Source organism: Pelophylax lessonae (assembly GCF_965119305.1).
Source record: "Pelophylax lessonae genome assembly, chromosome: 2".
Taxonomy (NCBI): Eukaryota; Metazoa; Chordata; class Amphibia; order Anura; family Ranidae; genus Pelophylax; species Pelophylax lessonae.
The window spans coordinates 217,027,533-217,052,843 of NC_138769.1; the positions used below are offsets into that span (position 1 = coordinate 217,027,533).

A 25,311-nucleotide genomic window follows, 5' to 3' on the forward strand; every position below is an offset into this window, starting at 1 on the left:
CAGTGTGCATAAGGCCTAGATAGATAGATAGATAGATAGATAGATAGATAGATAGATAGATAGATAGATAGATAGATAGATAGATAGATAGATAGATAGATAGATAGATAATAAAATAAAGCATGTGAATAAAAAGACAACTGTAAGCACCACTGTCATTGTTAAAAATTCCCCTAATCCCTGCTACTGACAATTTTGTCTACATGTAAATCTGAAGAAACGTATAAAATAAAAAACAAATTTAAAAAAAGGAGTGCCATCACTATATTTATTATTGGTATACAGTTCTAATTATACATTAAGCAAAGAGAAGGGGACAGTAGGAATGGGTGTTTTTTTTTTAAATATTAGTGTTTTATATGCAAGAGAAAAGCAGGGTATACATGGGGAGATTTTTTTCCTAAAAACAGCAGATTAAAGCACCGTACACACGGACCGATTGTTGGGAGACCGCAGCCGCTTCAATAAAAAAAAAAAAAAAAAAAAACAGCTCACATTCGGCCCTTGTGTATGTCAGCCGGTCTGACAGAAGCTGGCCGTTTGGCCAGCTTCTGTTGGGCGAGCATGCTGGAAAACCATTAGCCGACCAATTCCTGTTCAGCGCTCTCAGCCAATGTCAGCTCAGCGGGCAAGATCTCTATACTAACCTCACAGATCCCCCCACGTCAAAACACAAGCGATGTGGATGCAGAGATCTCCACTGCTGTGCTATTCTGACAGTGGGGACTCCGCCCAATTAGAATTAGATCATTGCCACAGCTGCCAGTGCTGAACAAATACTCATTTTCCAGCAGGCTTGTTCAACAGAAGCTAGTCATTAGGCCAGCTTCTGTTGAACAGAGAGCAGTACACACAAAGCAAAATGTGTCTGGTTTCTGCTGAATCTGAAAATTTTAAGGCCTTGAAAGAACATTTCTGAAGTAATGTTTGTGAAGCAAAAAAAATGTCCACATTCTTCTAACATGTTTTACAGAACTAACTTGTGCCCATTCTGCACAATAAATAACATGAAATGCATTCCCTAAGGGCTCTTTCACACGGTCCGCCTCCGTAGGCGGATCCGTGCTGCTCAGCGGGGATCGATCCGCCGATCCCCGCTGAGCCGGCGGATGACAGCTCCATCTCCGCTTGCAGTGCGGAGAGGGAGGTGTCACAGCTCCCGCTGCTCTCTATGGGGAATCAGATGAGAGTGGACCCCTTGTCCGCTCTCATCCGATCCCCTGGACGAATGGATGGAAAATAGGGTTTCCATCTGTCCGGATTTCACGGACAGGACCGGATGCGGATGGCAGCGGGTGTCAGCGGACATGTCTCCGCTGACATCCGCTGCTCCATAGGGCTGAATGGGGCATCCGATCAGATCCGCCTAAAAACTGACAGGCGGATCTGATCGGACCGCCCGTGTGAAAGAGCCCTGAAGCCTGGTACACACACTGATTTTTTTTTTTTTTGTCCAACCCGCTGAGCTGTTCTGACAGGGGGAAGGCCATTGGCTGAGAGCACTAATCCGGAGTCTGTTCAGCTGCTGATTTTCCACAGAACGACACATACATACGGGCTGCATGCCGGCGTTTTTTTTTTTTTTTTTTTAACCGGCTGACGTCTCCCGACATTCAGCCCATGTGTACGGGGCTTAAAGGGATTGTAAAGGCAGAAGGTTTTTGTTATCTTAATGCATTCTATGTATTAAGATAATAAAACCTGTGTTCAGCAGCCACCCTAATACTTACCTGAGCCCATCTTTATCCAGCGATGTTGCAGGAGTGTCTAAGCTGCCTGGGACTCCCCCCTCCTTATTGGCTGAGACAGCAGCACGTCACGATTGGCTTCCATTCCTATCAAAATCAGGAGAGAGGGGCGGGGCCGGGCCGCGGCTCCATGTCTGAATGGCCACAGGGAGCTGTGACTCAGCTCGGGTGCCCCCACAGCAAGCTGCTTGCTGTGGGGGCAAACAGGAGGGAAGGGCCAGGAGAGCCAAAGATGGACCAGAGTAGAGGAGGATCCAAGCTGTTCTGTACAAAACCAACTGCATAAAGCAGGTAAGTATAACAGATTTGTTGTTTTTTTTTTTTAAAACAAGACTTTACAATCACTTGAAGGCTGAATTTACAGCTAGATGTTCAGCTGAGTCTAGATGCACTATTCTAGCTGTGTTTCAAGCAAACAAGAATTGTATTCCTCCATGTGCATCATGCATGCGTCTTTTGCCAGTGAGAAAAGCTGACAATACCTTTAAAAAAAAAACAGGTTACATACTTTTTTGTACTCCTTCACAACCTTTCAAGCATTACAAGGAATTCCGCAAATGATTTCCAATATCCCTGGATACAGCCGATTTGGCACCGATTTGGTGGGAGCGACAGCTTGCTTCCAAGTTTGATCCCAATTTAGGTTCGGACAAAACTTGTACTCATCCCTAATCTGAACACAAATTTTAAAACGAACAGTATAGTTAAGTTTGCACTATTAAAGCTATCAAACTTTAGTCTAACCTGCTAGCCTATAGCAAACTATATACAACTTTCAGGAATAATTCTGACTGGCTCAATTGAAAACTATTGTATTATGTTCTAAAGACTCTTCCTTTTTCAAAGGGTCACTTAAAGCTGATCTCTAGGCAGCAATGTATTTCTTATCCAATGAAGTTACAAGTGGACAAAAAGGTAGGGAACTATGCTAGTTACTCCCTGTGTGAACGCTATTACCAAAGTACGAGAGGCAATGCTAAAGTAGGGATCTGACCTTTGACAGTACTTCGGCCAACGGTTGATTTAGACTAGACTGTAGAAAAAAAAAAAAAAGTCAGGATCCATACCACAGAGTACTCCCTAAGATGGAATTTCTGGGCCTCACACGCAAAGTAAACTTTCCCAGATTGATTGAATATCTTGTGGGAAGTAATTTTCCTAGCTAGGGAGAATAGGAATAAAAAACAAAGATGCATTAAGATTCTTATCTCTTAGGACCTGGGCTTAAAGCCAGCGACCATGAACCAAGGTGGTAAACCAGTCCTTGGGACAAAAGATCAGGAATGCAGAGATTTATGGATACAATAGTTACCTCTGCAGTCTTTTTGTGAAAGCTTTCTAACCGACTAGTTTGTTGAAATTGCTAATACTCCATTTATGTTACCTCAGATGAACAAGCTGTAAATTTTATTTTTTAACTTTTTTTTACTATTCAATACAAACTATTGAATAAAAATACATGGGACACGGATTGATGAAAAATATAGTAAAAGCAATGGAAAAAAGGAAGTTGAAGGTTTTCATTATTTGAGTCAGGTATTTTCAAGAAAAACTGATGCCAAGTTTAACCACTTAAGGTCCGCCCTATGGCAGTTTTACTGCTACGGGGGCAGGTCCCCTGCTCTGGATCGATTATAAATATCGGATCTGACTTTTGGGTAGGGGGTGCGCATGCGCGCCGCTGAAGGCTTGCTCTCACTGTGAATACACTCAGCAGGAGCCGATCGGCGGTTACCGCAAATTCTATGTCTGCCGGCACCCGCTGATCATCAGGCAGTGAGACAGGAGGGCACTCTGCTAATATAAACAAGGCTGGAACGGTCATTGGTTCACAGATCAGATACATCATCAATGACAAGTGGTTCAAAGATTTGTTAGTGGGGCCAGAGAAAAGTACCTGGAAAGCTTATGAAGGTGTCGTTGAAAAATTTCTTGTCAACTGACAATGCAACAAACTACATTAGGCTAGTTGACAAACCTACAGCATACAAGACCATGAAGTAAAACATGTCACTGAAGACCCATTTTCTGCAGTCACACAGAGATCTTTCACGAAAATCCAGGGGAGGTCAGTGAGAACCATGTCACAATGAAAATTGGTATCAGAGCAACTGGAATCCATCAATTCTTGCTAACTATGGTTAAAGACTGCAGTGAAAAGCACCAGCCACAAAGTACAAATGAAAACCAGCAGCAAAACACTTTGGGGTTCATTTACTAAAGAAATATATACTGTGCACTCCAAGTTCACTTGCTCCAGAGCTTAGTACATGAGGTAAAGCTTCACTTTGAAAATTATACATTAAATCACATGTAAGAAAAACAAAATAAAAAAATAGCAATTTTGCTTGTACATGATTGGATAATAGAAATCAGCAGAGCTTCCACTAAAATTTAGAGCAAATGCATGTGAAGTGCACAGTATGGTTCCTATGGCAGTAATGTCTCATGTAGTGATGTAGGTGTCAGCAGAAGACTTGTGTGAAAAAAGGGTACCAGGCTCCTGACACTCCTGAAAGTGTAGGATGCTGAATATTTTTCAGAAAGTATAGTTCAAGGTTGTGAAAACTGGTGGCAGCACAGGCAAGTATACATACTTTCCTTTGCAGGACATGCTTTAAGTTTTTAACAGTCACTTTAAGGCTCGGTTCACACTGGGGTGACTTGTCAGATGACTTAGTCGCCTGACAAGTTGCGCTCCATTCACTGCAATGGAACCATTCAAATCGGATTGACTCAAGTCGCTCCAACTTAGAAAAAAGGTTCCTGCACTACTTTGGGGAGACTTCGGAGCAGCTTGCGTTGATTTCTACTAAAGAAGTAATTTGCAAGTCGTGCTGTACGGGGCAGCTTCAGAGTCGGGCAACTTTGGAGCCGCCCCAGTGTGAACTGAGCCTATTGGAATTTAAAGACATATTACTTTAAAGTTCACCTAACAAACTTCAAAATAATAGAGATGATTAGTCTCCCTCTCTTTCATTGTTAAAAAGTAAATTTGCTCACCACATTCACGTCTGCACCTTGCAGACACAAATCTGCACACACAAACCAACCTTTTACTGAAATAATGAATTTCCCAATCTTTAATGGGAAATTCAGACTTCATATTTAAAAAAAAAAAAAAAACACAGCAAAAGGTTACAGCGATAAATTTTGATCAGATTAAAAGAGCCAATTTACAATGGTGCGGTGACCAGAATTTTGTCTGCACTGTAGAACACTAGTAACTACTAGGACACACAGAAAACAATTGTTTTATGTGTGCCATATTCACCTTGAAACACAGCACAGAGCTGCGCTGCAGTGATCTGAGATAAAATGGAGCATAGATGTCACTGTACAGTTACATGAATGAAGTGTCACTTTTGTACACTTCAAAAAAGAAAAAAAAAAAAAGGTGAGTGTAAAAGAAAAACAAAAAAAAGGGAGCTGCGTGATGGGCCGAATCGCGCCCCCACACTGCCCTCTTAACACTGGCTCATTGAAGTCAGAATGGACCGCTGACGCACAGTAAACTGCTGCAGTTTACGGTTTGCCAGCTGTCCATTTAGGTGTAAATAGGTACAAGTAGCCCAAATGTTATTTTTAGAGGCTTTCAACTAATTTGTACGAAGACCTGGTATACTTAGTTCTGCTCACTCACCGCCGCACATTTAATTATTTTTTATTAACTGCAGCAAGAAATTTTGCACATCTACACGATAATTTCCAAATAGCTGAAGTGAACGCCGGAGATTTAAGTTTAGTTCAAGCACATGTACACACTGTGTATGCATTTAATCTAATTTCTAAAAATATGCCTCTGAAAATTCAGATTTCCTCACTGCTTAGCGGAAAGGCAGGCTGCATGTAGAATAAACTAAGCAGACTGTCAATTGAATAAGGATGTCTTCTGTGGAACGTCTGACAGGAGGTCAATTAAACATGGCCTGTAGGGACACCAATTATATAAACAAGGTACTGTAAAATGTTTGGAACATGTAGTTCTTACAACCAGCAATACTGCTGACAAAGGCACTAAAAAAGCATATAAAAGCACTTTACATCAAGAATTGGCAACATACAGCCATTGCAAAATTCCCTGCCTTTAAAAAGATCATCAACTACGGGAGTGCATTCAGTAACCCTGCGTTGGTATGCTAAACAGGACTTGACAGCTTCTGTCGTCTACATATATCTGCTGGTCGTATATTAAATTAGCTCATCCAGGTGGCACTTAATTCTAATTATGAAGATGAATTGTTTAATTACCACGCACACTAAAATATGCTGTCATGTGCCCAATACTGATACAGTTGTTGAAAACTATACAACTTTCTGCCCCCTCTCCACCTTTTTCCCTCTAAAATCCCTTCAATTACACCTGTAATGAAAAAAAAAAAAAAAAAAAAAAAAAAAAAAAACACAAAAAGGGACATACATCAACTCTGTTTTTCTAAAAATATTAAATGATTGGCAGTAATCCTATTCCTCTGGTGTCAATGCTTTTTTAAACAATGACCAGGAACAGATAAGCAAACTCAGAAATTCTAAATTCACTGGTAGCGCTGTTCCAGGTCAGTAACTCAAAGAACTAAAAAAAAAAAAAGTCAGCCAGACAACTAGCATTTTACACAAGGTGGCCAACAATGGTAGAAAATACATTTCTCTCGTGACAGGTTTTCTGCAGAAATGTTGCCCAACCCACTGAAATGTAAAGAAACCGTCTGCAGGTTTAAAACAAGAGTACAATATTCCTATAAAGCCAAACCCAAGCAGAGTACAAAACAAATTACGCTTTCAAAATACAATAGTAAATAACACTGCACATCCACGACATTTCAAGGTTTAAAAGGAGTGGTGAAAAACGGTCCCCTGTAACATTTGCACATTTCTCTTTGAACCACAACAAAAAATCTTTTTGGTATACCCATTACTGTAATATTCCATAACTTAAAAAGTACCATTGCATACATATATTGAGAAAACAATGTATTGTGCTCGGTGTCATCTAAAAAATATAATTTGGAGCATGATACATTATATCATAACCTAGACTCGCAGTGATGGCGAACCTTGGCACCCCAGATGTTTTGGAACTACATTTCCCATGATTCTCGTGCACTCTGCAGTGTAGTTGAGCATCATGAGAAATGTAGTTCCAAAACATCTGGGGTGCCAAGGTTCACCATCACTAACCTAGAGGTTCATGAAGCCAGTAACTTTGGCTTTGAGAAAATATAAAATTACCATTCCTATAAACCAGAAAATGGACTGTATTGGAAAATTCCTTCCTCAGCCACCTAAAATTAACACTGTTCCAATATAAAGTATGCCTGTGACAACATCTCAATTGTGAGAATTTAGGGAAGAAAAACACTGCGTTTAAAGTCAAATTAATCCATCACAAAATATCATACTTGACCAAGATTGCAGGGCAAACTCATAAAACTGTTAAAAATTCTTTGCCTTAAATAAAGGCAGTCTTACTTTCATCAAATATGTACCTGCTTCATAAATCTTCCTAAAAATGCGAGAAATAATGAAGGATCCCAACATGATTCATTTTCCACAAATACTTTTAGAATATGCTGATTTGACATTTATTATCTGGTCAAGTTCTAGCTAGGTATTTTCAGAATACTGATATAAAGCATTAACCTCCCTGGCAGTCTGATTATGTCAGAATTTTTGTGCTAAAAGCGGTACATTGTTTTGCATGAAAATATATCTTGTTTTATATTTTAGGCCTGTAATTCTTAGGAATAACTCACTTAAATCTGTCCAAACAAGAGTCTAGTAGACATCCCGGGTATGATAGTTTGAAACACTAAATCATAAATTATAATGTAATAATAATAAATTTAATCAAATTCTTCATTGTTTTCGAAGTGGAGAAATTTCATTATGGAGGGAGATTCTGTACTCTGACATGACCGTGCCAAAGAATGGAGTGGCAAGTAATGTATCTGTTGTCCAATACCACTTCTGCAGGGGTTTCCCCACCAATTCCTGAAGAACTATTAGCCCAGAAATTTCCAAATGGCATCTTTGGTCACTGGTTCCCACTTTCTGCATCTTGCAAACTTCTGATGCGTAGCGCACCAGTTTGTCTCAGTAACTATTTTTTCAATAACCTCATTGGTCAGAAATAATTGTAGGTATGCCAAGGGGTTGTCATGGTCAACGTCAACTTTCATACCAGGTGCTCCAGTAAATAGGAATCTTGGGGGCACTGCCTGATCTGTACCGCAGTCAATAGATCACCCAAGTTCGCACATCAATGAGCTCATTCGCAGAATTGTCGCTGTTGTCACTTTTAGTACCTGATGACAAATTTTCCCATGAATCGCTATCGCTCAGTTCTTCAAATATTTCCGATTCACTGTCGCTGTTTTCCAGTTCATCCTCGCAGTGAAGGGAATTAGAAGAAGGTGCCAGCATTGACCAAACACACAGCGGGAGGATGGCAGGGGATCGCAGAAGAAGGGGAGTTTGATTCTGTGGCTCGGGGTTACGCTTTTGGCACTGATATATTAACCCTGAGCCACACTTGGGAATACCGCTAGGGAGGTTAAGCTACTGGTAGCACCATGTGAAATAAGCACAAAGAAATGCTCTTGAATTACTTCAAATAATTTGGTGCAATATACATTTCCTTAGCATATAAAAAAAAAAAAATTGGATTTTTGACTTCCCGTAAAAAATTTCTCTGATGTTTGTTGATGGGCACAGCTCCTGATCTTTATAACCATTCGGTTATACTGACCCCTACAGGAGTAGGACACTAGATAGAAAAAAAGTCAGTCTATGCATATGGGCAGTCCCAGGGGGTATACTCCCTCCCCTCTCTGCTATAGGTACTCAGTTTTGTTACAAGCAGTGTCAGAAGAATTAGAACTCCACAGAGGGGTGGGAGCTGTGTCCGTTAATGAACATCAGAGAAATGGATTATACGGTAAGTCAAAAATCCCATTTTCTTTTTCGTTCATTGACGGACACAGCTCCTGAGCATGACCATTGGGATGCCCCAAAGCAGTGTTAAACATAAGGGGTGGGAACAGCAAAAAAATATTTCAAGGCTAAACAGTCAACCAGGCAACAGGAGCTCATCCAAAAACATCTTGAGCCCACCTGAAAAAACAATACACCCTCAGAGGATCAGGTCTCCTAAACAGCAGCCTGCAAAACCTTGCGGCCAAAAAAAGCATCCGCAGATGCCAACACATCCACGTTATAGAACTTTGTGAAAGTGTGCAATGACGACCAGGTGGCTGCCTTGCAAACCTGCGTCACTGATACCTGATGATGGAAGGCCCAGGAGGCACTAAGTGCCCGAGTAGAGTGCACCTTGACAGCGAAAGGAGGAACCTGACCCGATTGAATTGGCCTGAATAATTCTGTCTGATCCATCTGGAAATTGTCGCAGGAGGAAGTAGACAACCCTTTCCGAGGCCCATCCATGAGCACAAATAGCGAGTCTTCCTAAAAGACTCCGTAGCTGCCAGGTACACCCTAATTGCCCAGACCACATCAAAGGCATGCAAGGCAATTTCCCTAGGATGTTTTGGCCTGGAACAAAAGGGAAGGCAACACAAGGTCTTTATTCAAATGAAATTTCAAGACAACCTTTGGGAGGAACGAAGGACAGGGGGGAAAAGAACCACCTTATCTCTGTGAATCACCAAGTAAGGTGAAAAACAGGATAACGCTGCCAGTTCAGACACCCTTCGTGCAGAGGTGATAGCCACCAAAAAAGCCACCTTCAGAGACAGCAAAAGCAAGGAAATCTCCCTAAGATTCTGAAAGGGAGGCTTCTGGAGGACCAAAAGCACCAAATTGAGGTCCCAAGGCAGCAACAGAGAATGTACTGGAGGAAACAAATGATGGACCCTCTCAATAAAAGTACGCACCAGGAGTGTGTGGCCAAGGGTCGCTGGAAAAAGACCGCCAAACTGACACCTGGCTCTTGATGGTACTCAAGGCCAATTTCTGTTCAACCCCCCCGTTGAAGGAAGGTCAAGATCCAAGCCACCGAGGAGCGAAGATGAACCCCCAAGAGACTCACACCACGCAATATATATCTTCCACGTACGATGGTAGATCTTCCTAGAAGTAGATTTCCTAGTTTTTAACAGTGTTGGAATCACTTACCCAGATAAACCTCTATTCATCAGCACCTGGCATTCCAACAGCCAAGGCATCAAAGCCAGCGACTGTAAAGCAGGATGGGACAGCAGATCCTCCGTTAAAGGAAGCTTCCAAGAAATGGCAGCGACCAGCTGCACCAGATCGGCGTACCAAGACTGGCGAGGCCAGTCCAGAGCCACTAAGATGACTGGAGTCCCTTCTGCCTCGATCCTGTGTAGATGTCTTGGCAAAAGCTTGAGAGGAGGGAAGGCATTAATCAGACTATATGGACCCCACGGGGCCACCAGCGCATCTGCAGTGTCCGCTAAAGGATCCCATGACCAAGCCACAAACCTCTGCACCTTTCTATTGAGCCAAGACGCCATCAGATCCACCTCAGGAATGCCCCATCAGAGACAACTGATGAAACCCCTCCGGATGAAGGGACCACTCCCCTTGGTCCAAAGCCTGCCGACTGAGGAAATCGGCCTGACAGTTTTCCACCCCGGGACAGGGCTGGAACGAACCGTTCTGTCCATCTTAGAATGCTGGCTACCTTCAGAGCCGCCAGGACACTTTTTGTGCCCCCTTGGTGATTAACATAAGCCACGACCGTGGCATTGTCCAATTGAATGGGCACTGGACATCTCTGAAGATGATCCGTCCAATGGTCCAGGCACAGTCTGATCGCTCGGAGTTCCAAGACATTGATCCAAGACATTGACAAAGTCTGGACACTTCCAGATCCCCTGAGTGGAATTTTTGCCGAGGACACCTCCCCAGCCAGACAGGCTGGCATCCGTGGTGATCACTTTCCAATACAAGGGAAGGAAGGATTTTCCCAGCCAAAGCGCCGGAGAGTGAAGCCACCATATCAGGGACTCCTTCGTTCCCTGGCTCAGCCGGATCTGATTGTCCAGAGACTGCGGAGTCTTGTCCCATTTGGCCAGAATCTCCCTTTGCAGGGACCTCGTATGGACATCAGGCCCAGCACCGGCATGCAAGTCCAGAGGGATGACCATCTGCTGGACAGCAGGAGACGAATTGCAGCCTGCAGTATCTGGAGTTTGTCCAGAGGAAGGAGCACGCTGACTAAGGCCGAGTCCAGAGCAGACTTCTGAAAATTCAGAATACAGTCGAACTCCCTCAGAGTTCGTAAGGGAAATTCCAGATTTTCCACCAGAGCAGTAAGAGACTCAGCTTGCAGAAGGAGGTCGCCCAAGTATCCCATTATCGCAATCCCCCGTTGGAGTAACAATGCTAACAACGGTTCTAACACTTTCGCGGAGACCCGACGACCAGAGGTGAGACCAAAGGGTAACACCACAAACTGATAATGCTCCTCTCCCACGGCAAACCGGAGGAAGCACTGGGGACCAGCACATATTGGAATGTGAAGATAAGCATCCTTGATGTCGATAGAAGCAAGAAAATCCCCCTGATGTAGGGATGCCACCACCGAGCGAATGGACTCCATCCTGAATTCTGCACATGCACAAAACAGTTCAGCACCTTGAGGTCCAGGATTGGACACACCCTGCATTCTTTCCTGGGAACTGTAAACAGGTTTGAGTAAAAACCCTGAAAACGTTCTGAAGTCAGAACCAGGACAATTACCCCCTGAAGTAACAGGTCTTGTAGCCGGACCGAATTACTTTGTGGACCCACTTGTCTTGTACCAGGGAAGTCCACGGGTCCAGAAACCAGCGAAGATGTCCCCCACCCCCGATACAGATGAGGGCGCACCTTCGTGCTGAAGGAGCCTTTTACTCGGGTCTGGAGAAGCCCTCTCTCGACTTGCAAGACCAGGTTCATTTGGATTCTCCAGAGGAGGCCCTGAAAAGCTTTGAGCCCTTGTCAGTCGACCCTGAGGGACGAGAAAATCTTTTTATGAGCCAAGAAGGAGGGCCCACATCTACGACGAGGTTCCTTGCCCTTAGTAGCCTGCAGAAGAAAATTACTCTTTCCCCCTGTGAGACCTTTAATGATGTCATACAGGGTAGCCCCAAAAAGGTGATCCCCTTGAAAGGGGAGATCAGTCAAGTCCTTTTTAGAAGTCTGGTCCGCAGACCAGCAATTGGGCCAAAAGACACGCCGAAGGACCACTGCCAAGCCTCTAGGGGAGACGCATCCAAGGAGGCATCACAGATAAACTGCAGCCCCTGGACCAGCTGGTCCATCAGCTCAGCAAAGGCAGGGGGGAGCTGTTCTCTCTCCAGGTCAAGCCGTAAAAGCTTGGCCCACTCGGTCAGAGTTTGCGAGACCAGGAGAATGGTGAATAATGGCCTCGGTACCGAACCAGCCAGAGTGTACATATTGCGGGCCACAGCCTCCGCCTTTCTGTCAGCCGGATACTTAAAGACCATGGACTCTAACCGGAATAATGGTTGCCTTGTTCAATCTGGAAACTAGAGGGTCCATCACCGTTGGAACAGTCCACTTCTTAATAAGGGACTCCTCGTAGGGGTAACGCCTAGTAGATCGCTTAGGGACCCCAATGGGACGCTTTGGTCATCCCCACTCTTTAGCGACAATTTTGTCAAAATAGGTGGGGAAAGGAAACACCTTTGCCACTCTAGATGGCTTGTGAGTGGCAAAGGGAACCTGTGCCTCCGTCACAGCTGAAGCTGCGTCCTCCATCTTCAAGGTCTTACGCACAGATACAATAAGTGGTTCCACCAGCACTTTTTCGTGCCCGGTAGCAGATGTGGAGGAATTATCCTCACTATCTGATGACTCCGCGTGCGTGGTCGCAGACCCAGCAGGGTGACCCACGTCCGTGGCAGCCAAATCAGATTCAGGATCTGATGAGACAGATGAGGCAGGGGAAGGCAGGAGGCGCTTTTTGCTAGCCCATTCCCCGAAAGCCACCTACACACTGGCAAACAAAGGACTCGATCAAAGGACTATGTCCGTGTATCAATGGACGGTTGAGCCCCGGAGGGCTCTGCAGGCTCAGAGAGGGGATCAAGTGGGGAGATATGCTCCAAAGACTCCATGAGTCACCAGGGAGTCCCCACAAAGTGTAAAACACTGCAAAAGGAAAACTCCCACCGCACTGGCAGCACCACCACCAAGCGATTCTTAGAGAGGGAGAAAACCCCACCAAGACTCACTACTCAGCAGAAACAAGCACCTGCAGCCACCAGGATAATCTGCACTCCACGTGCATTGATCAGGAAGTGAAGAGATTCAGGAGTCAGCAACAAGGGATGAGAAGGGGCTCCCACCACGGAAATCACTGTAATGGCCGCCGCTATTTTCAATGGCAAACCACCACAAAATGGCCGCTGAACTACACAAACATGGCCACTATGCATAGAAACACACAAGCTACAGCAAAATGTTGGCCCCACCCGAGGCTCCCAGAGACCCAGGAAGGATCCCTAGGCCTCAAGGACAGGCCCAAGCAGGATGTGGGGCCCTGGCAGGAGCCCCCACCAGGTACAACCCCCCCCCGCACAGCCGATTGTCTGGTCACCAGCGGCGCACCCCCCAGCCCCCACACCAGGAAATGGACCTGACCACCCACACTGCCCCAGCGTTAGTGGAGGGGGGGTAGGATGGGGGGCCAGATGAAAGGGGGTGCCTGATGGGAAGGAGGGGAACCCGGGGGTCTGACCGTCCCAAGGATGGGCCCATTTCACCCCAAAACCCTCTAGGAGGAGAGGGGGGGGGGGACAGCTACTCACTATACCAGGAACCAGGCAGGCACCGCTCCAGACAGAACCTCCTCTCCATAGAAATAGGGGGGGGGCTGTCGGCCAGGAGAAACGCTGAGACTCGGGCCCAGACCCAGTCATATGCGAGCTTGTGAGGCATCCGGTGGGGGTATGTTGTGGCCAAAATAGCGTGGACCTGAGGTCTGTGCGCACTCACTGGCTAGACTGGGGTCACCACTGGATCTAGATTATCCAGCCCGTCGCCCAGTCTGGCAGTTGATTATAGATTCAACAGGGAAAAAAAAACAGGAGAATAAAATCTAAAAAGAAAAAAACTGCCAGGGCCAAAGATCCCAGCAAGGACTGAGGTCCTTACTCCTGACTAGGCATAAAAAAAAACTGAGTACCTACAGCAGAGAGGGAGTATACGCCCCTGGGTCTGCCCATAGGCGTAGCCAGACTATTTTTCTGCATAGTGTCCTACTCCTGTAGGGGGACAGTATAACCCAATGGTTATTAAGATCAGGAGCTGTGTCCGTCAATTACCAAAAGAGAAAAAATCTTTTCCCAACAGGCACATTCAATGTAAAAACAAATTATATAATAAATACATGTAAACATAAGATCTAGTGCTATGAAGAAAATATACCTAGTGCTGTATACAATCCAGCCACAAACTTAAGTGTGCTGTAGTTATAAAAACAGATTAACCGTACCAAAAGTAAAAAAAATAAACCCTCATACAAAAAGGAATATCTTATAACAGTGTCATCAACAGTACCTGTACCTGCACTAAGGGCTTTACTTAAAGATTAGTCCATCAAAGACTGATAAGTCAGTTTTAAGTACATGGTCGTGATTAGTTTAAAGAAGAAGTTCAACTTTAAAAATAAATATTCTAATAATAATAAATGCACTTTTTTTGCAGGTTAAAAAAATGTGCATTTAATTATTTAAGGAGCCTGCAGAACATTACACCTGCAATCAGCTCCTGCAAATGCTCAGCACAGCGGTCTGCTTGTACCTCTTATGAGCAGGCAGTTACCTGTGAGTAGGAAAATCATTGGACTATGAAAGCCCTCACCAGCGCCCTCGCAGTTCAATGGCTGACGGTACTTGTACTATCATTCACAGGAAACCATAAATGAATGACATGGCCCTGCGGGCAGAGCCAAAGGGAGAGGCTGCACCATATCACAAGTTCTACACTAAAAAAGGGTAGAACATGTAACATGTTCTAAAGGTGAACTTATCCTTTAAATACTGTTTTCTAACATCTCTGTACGACTCTGCAGCAAGATTTATATAGCTAAATTCAAAGATATAAGCACCTACCTCGACTACTTCCTGGTGTAGGCTCCATTTATTAAATATTTGAGAAAGCAGCAGAAGGGGCAAAGACCCAGCTATAATAGAAGTAATGGAACTACAAGGAAAGTAAATGTAGAGGCCAATACTCAGGAGAGGATATCTTGACTCCAGAATCCCCATGGAATTAAGGAAAAGAGACAGTCAATGGCTCAAAAAAGGCCACCTATGGATGTACTGTAATATCAGAACTTGATGGACTGACACTTAAATAACACAAAAGTAAACAGTCTGCATGGACCCATGAAAGTAAGTAAACCATATTCAACGTACTCTGGAATCTATTACTGATCACTGCACATAACTGAAATTTGACTTTGTAATTATATCTGCCAATTAGTATGGCAAATACAAGTGGGGTTATTCAGTAAGGCAGTGTAATGCCTAGTACACACAATAAGAATATCGGTGGAATAATCATGTGCTTTTTTTGCTTGCTAGTCTCATATCAAAAACCAATAAGTTACTAAAGTTATGAAAATTGTTGTACGGCAGAATACAACTTCGAAGTGATGTAATGTGTTGTATTGTAATGTATTATTTGTATTGTAATGTATTATTTAATTTCCAGACATGAGTGGTCTTGGTCACACAAATGTTTTTGCACAAATCCCCTATGAATTACACCAAAATCGTTCGTTCTGTTATTGCACAAGAAAAAATGTTGTGCTTGTCCCTTTGGATTTTTTTCACATGAACCGTTTGTTTTGTTTGGCTCTCGAAAGCTGTGTACTATCAGATTATCGTACGACAGCTCCAAAAGCAGTATTTTTCGTCTGATTTTCTCATCCTCTGTACTAGGCATAAAGAGATATGGTGGTGTAACGCTGTACAGCAATTAACCATGTTTCAGTTCGCTGCTAAAAGGATTTGTGATTACTGTATTTTGCTGAAAAGCAGTGTTTCTACAACCAAGCTAATGGTCGTGGCTGGATAGCAAAGGCATTGCAAACAGGCAGAAGTGCAGTTTCACTAACAGCATAGAAGATTGATTGCTTATTCTACGGCAGGATCTGGAGGATAAGACCTGCTACTAGCCACAAAAAGATGAAAATGACACACACTGCTTTAGAACACTTTTGCAAATAGTCCATAAAACATTACAAAAACAGCAGTGACGTTCTTAGCAGTGGTTAAAAGGCAGTGAATTTGTCACCTGTAACGATGTCGATGCCTAGTTATTGTTCCTTTTTGCATGGCATAATGCTTTAAAATGAGTTTGCATTACAGCAATTAAAGTGGTTGTAAACCTCAGACATGAAATATGAGCAAAGCATTTCCCTCTATAGTGTGTGCTTGTCTTAATTAAGAGCACTAAGTGACAGCCTCCTTCCTCTGCTATCAGCATGAATCACTTTTGACATGTTTTCCTGACACCAAGAGAAAAAAGGTAACGGGAGGAAGCTCCAGCAGACTGACAGCCTCAGCTCTGTTCCTGTGTGCTGTGTGAAGGGGGTGTATGTCCCTTTCCTCCAATCAGCTCTCAGAACTCTCCTCACTGGGCTCTGCAGAGTGTACCTTCGGCTCCCTGCCCCCTTTTTTTCTGACAGCTCAGACAGGCTTTATAAATTTGGGACTTTGAACGGATTTAGGAAAGACTGCAGAAAAATAATATACAACTTATGTAGGAGGATTTGCTTTATCTCTGTGTATCACATGAGGTCAGTCATTTCACTGTGTATATGTAAGGGTTTGCAACCACTTTAAACAAAACATTTTTTTTGCTTTGAATAAAGGAGAAAGGTAATAAAGTTTAGGGTTTTAATACTGTGCCTGCTTTTAGAAGATTTCCTGCCACTTACTTACATCAATAAGACAGGAAATCAGGGGAAATTTCTTTCAACATCTGAAAAGAAAAACGACATTTTCCCAATGGGGGCACAGGTTAGAATAAAACTTGAAGGAGTTTCTAACCCTTGTCAACTATATGCAAAGCAAAAAAAAAAAAAAAAAAAAATCAACTTTAGTGGGTGTCTGCTCCCATTTTAATTCCACAGTTAGAAGAAATGATGGAATTAAATACACAAACTATGATAGATTGGCCAAATTGTTGAGTGGCCAAATTGTTGAGAAGCCCAAACACAGATTTCAGTAATTAATCATGGAAATTGCAACCTCAAACAGGCCCTTCGTCAATACTCTGCAGGACAATTTTCTGCTTTTGGATTAAATGACTCCTGCCACCTCGGCTTGTACCAGAATTCCCTGCAATGGTTGGCGCAGGGGTTGGACGCATTAATTCCTCTCCAAACAAGCTAACTTTTGCATCCATTTCTATTGCTTTAGCCAAGTTAAAGGCATAGGATTCCAAAGATGAACTTGAAGCTATTTCCTCTGCGGATTCTTTGCTGACATCTGTTGAAATTAAAAACATTCTCATATTAGAAATATAAAATGTTCCAAGAATAGTTCTAAATCTGTAGCTATTCAGAACAGCATATACAGGCTATACAGAAGGCATGGACATGCAAAGTTAGTGAAATAATAGAAATTAATTAATGGGCTGCTTCCCAAAGCCCTCCAAGAATCAGGTTTGTTAATTAAATGTATATTCACAGATTTATTGAACCGGTTTCAGCCAACCCATCATGGGTGACTAAGGGTTATGTTCAAATTCACAGTTTCCACGGGTTCACAGCAGATCTAGTGGGTTCGATATTCGCAGTCCCAGCAAAAATGTGGAAAATCACCAGACAGAATTCCTTGTTACCACAATGCCCCAATGAAAGCAGTGTTGAAAAACAAACATTTACAGTATTACATTGCAGTTTACCAATTCTTAGATTTTATGGCTGAATTACTCTTTTTTTAGGCTTTTTTCCTTTATTTTTACCCGGTGACCCAGCTTTTTTTGTTTTGTTTTTTCAGAACAAGCTGTCCTGCAGATAAAGCAGTTACAGGGATGAGACTTAAAACTCTTACAAAGATCAGCTTTAATTGTTATAAAACCTTTATCCCAAAAGGTAAAAAAAAAATGCAAAAACTACCTATAGAGTTATAGCTGGCGTTTGTCTTCAATGTGTTAAATGTACTAGACCATCTTACACTCCCCTGCACCCAGACTGACAATGCCGCTGTCCAAATGTTCCCTTGTGCTCCTTTGTCCAAAGTGAAGGCACTCTAAGTGTGTTACTGGCCAGATCACCAGGTGAAAACAGAGGGGGAAAAGCCTAAAGAAGAAAACTAAACACTGCCACCATATCCAAGGAATGGTAAATTGCAATAGATTACATTTTGGTTTCTTTGGATTAATATTGCCTTAGCCTTTCAACTGTGGTCAGCAGGGTTATAATTGCAATAGGTAAGACATTTCTTGTAGTTAGGTTTGCACATATCTCAAGAAGGCTTTTAGTCCACTCTTCTTTACAGATCTTCTCTAAATCCTTAGGGTTTTATGGCTGTTGCTTGGCAACTTGAGGTTTCAGATCCCCCTATACAGGTTCTATAGGATTGAGGTCTGGAGACTAGCTAGGCTACTCCGTGACCTTAATGTGCTTCTTCTTGAGCCACTCCTTTGTTGCCTTGGTGGTAGAGCTGCACTATTCTGGATAAACTGAAAATCACAATTTTTTTTCCTAAAATAAAGATCACGATTCTCTCATGATTCTCAGCATAAAACGATCTTTCACATTATACAAAAAAAAAAAAAAAATTGGGCTAACTTTACGGTTTAGTTTTTTTTATTCATTTATTAAAGTGCATTTTTTTCCCAAAAAACTGCATTTGAAGACCGCTGCGCAAATACAGTGTGACTGCCATTTTATTCCTTGGGGTCTCTGCTAATAAATAAATATATATCCCCACTGATGAAGTCCCGCCCACTGAAGGACGTAACGCCTATGGGGGGGGAAGTCACGTGACCCACGGCCATCTTGGAGGACACCAGGAAGTAAAGTAACACGCTTGCACGCTCTGCATTTTGGCTTGAAACATTGCATTTTACGTGAGTGCATATTTTTCACCTTTATTCAATAAATTGGTTGTATCAAACGGAGAGCATTAGATACTTTCTATGTCTTTCTCATATACTGCGGAGGTTATTCTGGGACAGCTACCCCCATGAGGTGAAGAGTCTGAGGTTATGTGATATTTGAATATTGCTGACTGGCCCCGTGTACCTTGGCAGTGGAGACTGGTCTGAATGCTTTATGCCGATTGACCCTGTAGGTTCTGTTTACTAAGGTGAGAGGCAGAGAACACCGGTTTCAGCAGGGAACCTGCCACCATATACATGTGGCGGGAAAGCGTTTCCACCCGTCTATCCGCCGGGTCCTTAAACACCGGGGAGTCTTCCACGGCATCAAGGTGGATTTATTCAGTCTGAAAACAGTGTGGTCATCTTTAGGAACCACAGTCCAGCAAGTATCAACCGAATCCGCAAAGGGATAACGGTACTTAAATCTCTTAGGTACAACCAGCGTCTGCTTAATGCGACGCCATTGGTCATTTACCGTTTCCTGAAATTCCTCGGGACAAGGAAAAACCTGACCCAACTTCAGAGCCTTGCGGGTCCCGAAGGAAACCCGCTTACCTGCCATGGAGGGCTCATCATCAAGATTTAAAGTCTCCTTAACGGAGCTAATAAGTGCGTCTACCGCAGCGCGGTCACGTGTTATCCCAGAGGACCGCCATCCCCAGAGTGGGCCCACTCAATACCCCCTCAAAACCTGCTCCAAGGGACACAGGGGTAGTAGTACTCACCATACCGCAAACGTGGGCACCGCTCAGACACGGGAGACCTCCCAACCTGGGTGGGGGGTGCTGTCAGCCAGGAAGGATGCTAGCAACACCCGGGCATTCCGAAGTTGAGACATCCCAGCGAAGATATGAAAACTTTGCAGGCTTGCCCCCCTTCCAGGGGCACTGTCGTTGCGAGGCCTGGGCGTACCAAAAGCCTGCGACGCTCGATGGAAGACTGGGACTCCATAAGGTTCTATATTAACCAGTGTGAGGCCCAGTTCTGCCGACGCTTGTAGTCCTCCAAATTCTGACTAGCATAGGTGAGAAAAAATAAAAGGCTATTTTTAAAAGGAAAATTCATTTTTCCGAAATAAAACAGAAGGAAAAAAACTGAGACACTAGGTCCCAGCAGGGAAAACCTAGCCTACTCCTGACGCTAGGCAGCAAAGAACTGGATTAGAGTGTTACTGGCTGGAGGAAATTGGCCAGAGGGATGGCCCCCTGTGGGTGTATCTACATGTTAATGTTTGTAGTATTATCAAAATTACTGCTTAGCTTGCTCCTGCAGGGGAAAGCCAATACCCAAACGTGAAGACTGTACGAATGGGCGGCGACTGTCAGAGGACGTAAGAGAAAAGGCTTAGTCATTAGTAATTAAAGCTGAACTTCCCCTTTTGGGTGGAGCTTCGGTTTAAGTGGTTAAACTGACCTCAGCTACATACCGAAGTGCCACCCTTTAATCTAAAAGAACCAAATTAACCTAATATGAACCTAAAAGAACCAAATGTTACATTGTACAACATGTTTATAGTTATCTCTAAGTGATCCCCTTGATCAGTCAAGGCTTTTTTTTTTTTAGAAGTCTGGTCCGCAGCCAGCAATTAAGCCAAAAGACACACTGAAGGACCACTGCCAAAACAGCGAGCCGAGCCACTAGGGGAGCCGCGTCCAAAGAGGCATCACAGATAAACTTCAGACCCTGGACCAGCTGGTCCGCCAGCTCAGCAAAGGCAGGAGGGAGCTGTTCTCCCTCCAGGTCACGGCGTAAAAGCTTAGCCTACTCGGTCAGAGTTTGGGACACCAGGGCAATGGTGAATACCGGCCTCAATGCCGAACCAGCTAGAGTGTACATATTACAGGCCACAGTCTCTGCCTTCCTGTCATCTGGATCCTTAAAGGCCAGAGACTAACTGGTTGCTAGGGTAAAGCCTAGTAAAATCGCTTAGAGACCCCAAGGGGAAGCTTTGGTCGTCCCCACTCTTTAGCCACAATTCTGTCAAAATAGGCGGGGAAAGGAAATCCCTTTGCCGCTCTGGATGGCTTGTGAGAGCCAACGGGAACCTGCGCCTCTGTCACAGCTGTGTCCTCCATCTTCAAGGTCTCACGCACTGATTGTATCCTCCAGGGCCTTTTCGTGTGCAGTTGCAGATGTGGAGGAATCATCCTCACTATCTGAGAATTTCCGGGCGCGTGGTCGCAGACCCAGCAGGGTGACCCACGTCTGCGGCGGCCGAATCAGATTCAATATCTGACAGATGAGGCAGGGAAAGGCAGGGTCGCTTTTTGCTAGCCTGTCGCCCGAAAACCACCTCCACCCGGGACACAAAGGACTCTAGGACTGCCGTCCATGCATCGAAGTATAGTTGGGACCCAGGAAAGCCCTGCAGCCTGAGAGGGGGGGTCAGGTAGGAAGATGTGCTCCAAAGGCTCCTTGAGTCACCAGGGGGAGCCCACAAAAAGTGTAACACACTGCAAAGGGAAAACCCCCACCGCGCTGGCAGCAGAGAGGGAGAGAACCCCACCAAACTCACCACCAAGCAGAAACGGGCACCTGCAGCCACCAGAATAGTCTGCACTCCACATGCAGCGATCAGAAAGTGAAAAGATCCAGTAGTCCGCACCGGGGATAAGGAGGGGCTACCACCGCCAAAATCGTCGCCCACAGGGCTCCATTGTCATGGCCGCCGCCATTTTCAACAGCAAACCACTGCAAAATGGTCACCGGACTACACAAACATGACTGTCGTGTAGAGAAACATAGAGGCTACAACAAAATGGGGGCACCATGAGGCTCCCAGGGATCCAGGAGGGATTCCTAGGCCTCAAGGACAGACCCAGGCAGAAGTCCAACCAGGTACCACTACCCCCCCCCCCCCCCCAGCACAACCGATCATCAGGTTCCCCCCCCCCAGCCCTTATCGCCAGCACAGCGCCCTGCCTTCACCGCAGGAGGTGGACCAGCCCACCCACACAACCCCAGCTTAAATGGAGGGGGGGCCCATGTCCACCCCTAAACCCTCCAGGGGAGATGGGCGACAGCTATTCACCATAACAGGAACAAGGTGGGCACCGCTCCAGACAGAACCCCTCACCAGTTTAACTCGCAGGCCAGCCCCCGTTCAGTGGGGCTATGTTTCGGCCAACCTAGTGCGGAGCCAAGGTCTGTGCATGCTCGCTGGCCAAATTGGGGTTACCACTGGAAGTAGATTATCCAGCCCATCGCCCAGTCCGGCAGTTGATTGTAGATCTCACAGGAGAAAAAAATTTTTATCTAAAAAAAAAATTTGCCAGGACCAGAGATCCCAGAAAGGAACTAGGTTCTTACTCCTGACTACGGTGGAAGAGTACTTATAGCAGGGAGACGGAGTATACCCCCTGGGACTGCCCATAGGCGTGGCCAGATTTTTTTTCTCAGCTGAGTGTACTACTCCTGTAGAGGGCAGTAAAAATCAATGGTTATGAATATCAGGAGCTGTGTCCGTCAATGAACGAAAGAGAAATACAATTCCTTTGGAAAACAGCTCTTGTACATACATTTCATATGCATACACTGTTTGCAAGTTTAAAATAATAAAAAAAAAAAACATACCAGGTTTTTGCTCAACTTCATCTTCAAATGTAACAGAACTTTTTCTTCTTGAAGAGAGAAGACGTGGGTGCTGGGCACTATCAGAGCTGAAGTCTTCAAGCAGCATTACATCAGTACCTACAGAGCAGAGTACAAACATTATGACTGAAATCAAATTTTCTTTAAAAAAAGAGACAATTATGGATAGAGTATTCTATTGACGACTCATGGCAGTGGCATTCCCCAATTACTGGACACAGAAGCCAATTCAAGATTAGAGATCAAGTTAAAGTCCCCTTACAGCCTTACTTTTCTGGTACTTGAATCACCCAGTGGCCTGAAACACCCCAAGTAATGCAATAGCATGTGTCAGAAGAGAGCTCCCCCCTACTGCTGGACCTGACAACAAGGCAACCCACTGTTTCCACATCAGGCAACAAAACAAAAGCACAATAATACACTTCACAGTAAAAGTAGAATTCTAAGCAAATAATGTGTGTGAAACTAAAAGGAGTTAACTTTTTATAGCATTATTAAACCCAAAAAGCATTTGTTATATTGCAACTTACCAATTCTTATATTATTTCTTTTTTTTGGCTTTCTTTCTTTTATTTTAACCTTGTGATCCAGCCAGTAAGTCTGAAGTTTTTAAAAAGAACAAGCTCTCCTGCAGATGTAGCAGTTACAGAGATGAGACAAACCAGCTACCGCTGACAGGGGTGCTTACAATTGTCAGCTTTGATGTAAAACCTTTATCATTAAAAAGGTAAAAAAAAAAAAAAAAAGACCTGTTGTTGCAACTGCCTATAAAGTGCTGGAATTTGGCCTCAATTAGTTTTTTTTTTTTGTGTATCTATATTTACTAGAACACCTAACAACCCCCTCCACCCAGGTTGGAAATGCTTGGAAATGCATTGTTATTCCCTTATCCAGAGTGTAGACACTGTAGTGCTAGACGTTTGGTAGGGCTGTTTCAGACAGCCATTGAATTTTAAAGCAGCCTTAAAGTGTATTAATTAGCGTTTTGGATGTGTTGTACAGGCATTCATATTGCATCAGTCAATGCTCCTCAAATGTTCTGTGAGATATTTTTACATTTTTTACAAGGCTAAAATTGGAAATTATCACTTTTGATGCATTGCAATCGCACCTTAAAAACTGTAAGCACCATAAGGGTGTTTACTTCACGCTTTCAGTGCGTTTCAATAAAGGTAAATAGAGGCAGAGGCACTCACAAAACATCAATGCCTGACAAACTCTGCAGGCAGGGTTTTTTTGTCGCGAGCCAACACTAATGCTGCCTATTTTACCAATTTTGAGTGGCATTGAAAGGCATTCAGGAAGCATTAAAAACACAACCCAACCAGCTATTTTTAAAGGCTGTGTGATAGAACCCTTACTGGCTGGATTATTGGGTGAAAGCAGAAGGAAAAAAAGCCTAAAAAAGGAAAATGAATGCAGCCACCACATCTAATGACTGGTAAGTTGCAACATATTACATTTTTGGTTTGGGCTTAATACCGCTTTAAACGTTTTTTTGCAATGAATTCAATGTCATTGTTATATACCTATGACAACTAAATGGTAACAGAGGAGAGCCATGAAAGGAAATCTGGTAAAACAAAAAACTTACTTTTGTCAATCCCAGAAGGTGATGACTGCTATCATTCTACACCACAACAATCTCAAGCAATTGGTGATTTCAATTTTAAATGGTAAGCTTTTCAAAACTATACTGATGAAAAACTGATGAAATGCACAAACATTTAAGATGCTGTAGTTTAAGGCTGCATTCACACGTGAGCGTAGTGTTTTTGAGCATTTTTGGTGCATTGTTATGCACTATTTTGGCACGACTTGCGTGTTTTTATACAGCATTTTTGAGCTTTGGTGTTTTTTTTTTTTTTTTTTTTATTAGCCAATAGAGAAAATTATCATCCGTTGCATCAGTTGTTGCTAGGTTTTTATTATTATTCATTTATTATGATGGTAAGGGGTTAGAGTTACAGCCCATTCAGACTGGCGCGACACGACTTTGTGGGGCAACCTGCTGTGCACCGCAAATTCGGTGCGACTTGCACGGACTTCATATAATTGAAGTCAATGCAAGTCGCCTCCAGGTCGCCCCAAAGTAGTACAGGACCCTTTTTCTAAGTCGGAGCGACTTGTGTCGCTCCTATTAGAACGGGTCCTGTACTACTCAACGGCGAGCAACCGACCGCAACTTGTCAGGCGACCAAGTCGCCTGACAAGTCGCGCTAGTCTGAATGGACTCTTAAGGTTAGGTAGGGTTAGGATTAGGGTTATTATTTTTTAGGGTTGGGGTGTTAATACTGCTGCTACTACTACTCACCAGAACAAAAAATGAATAAATGTAAAATAAATACACAAATAATCATAAAAAAATAAATACTATGTAATAAATAATGAACCCCCAACCCAATAAAAATAAAAAAACATTTATATTTATATATATATATATATATATATATATATATATATATATATATATATATATAAAAAACATCCTAACACAAAAAGAAAAAAAAATTATATATATTTGTTTGGGTTTGGATGTTCATTTTATTATTATTGATTTAATGTTTTTTTTAAGGTTGAGGGTTAATTATTTTTTATGTATTATTAGATAATATTCATTTATTTTATCATTTATTTATCATTTTTAGTTATATGTGTATATATTTTACATTTATTCATATATTACCCACCATTATTTTTTTTACATTTTTCATTTGGAGTAGAAAATCATGCAAAAACAAGCAACAAAATGCGCACAAAAACGGGCAACTGGCGCACTTCCATTCATTTCGGGGGGGGGGGGGGGGGAATGCTCAAATCTGCCCAATTTGAGCTACAAAAAAAGCTCCAGAACTTT

General features: G+C 43.4%; 1 protein-coding gene across 1 annotated transcript in view; it reads right to left on the minus strand.

Moving 5' to 3' along the window:
- Nucleotides 1–16,991: 16,991 nt before the first annotated feature.
- The window catches only part of GPR161 (G protein-coupled receptor 161), a 42,195-nt gene continuing 33,875 nt past the window's right edge, over nucleotides 16,992–25,311 (minus strand). Inside the window, exons 5-6 of the mRNA XM_082244734.1 lie at nucleotides 22,437–22,553; nucleotides 16,992–17,242 (exon numbers count right to left, since the gene is read on the minus strand). Coding sequence (XP_082100860.1) covers nucleotides 17,004–17,242; nucleotides 22,437–22,553 — 356 coding nt within the window. The 3' untranslated portion in view covers nucleotides 16,992–17,003. The remainder of the gene's footprint in view (nucleotides 17,243–22,436; nucleotides 22,554–25,311) is intronic.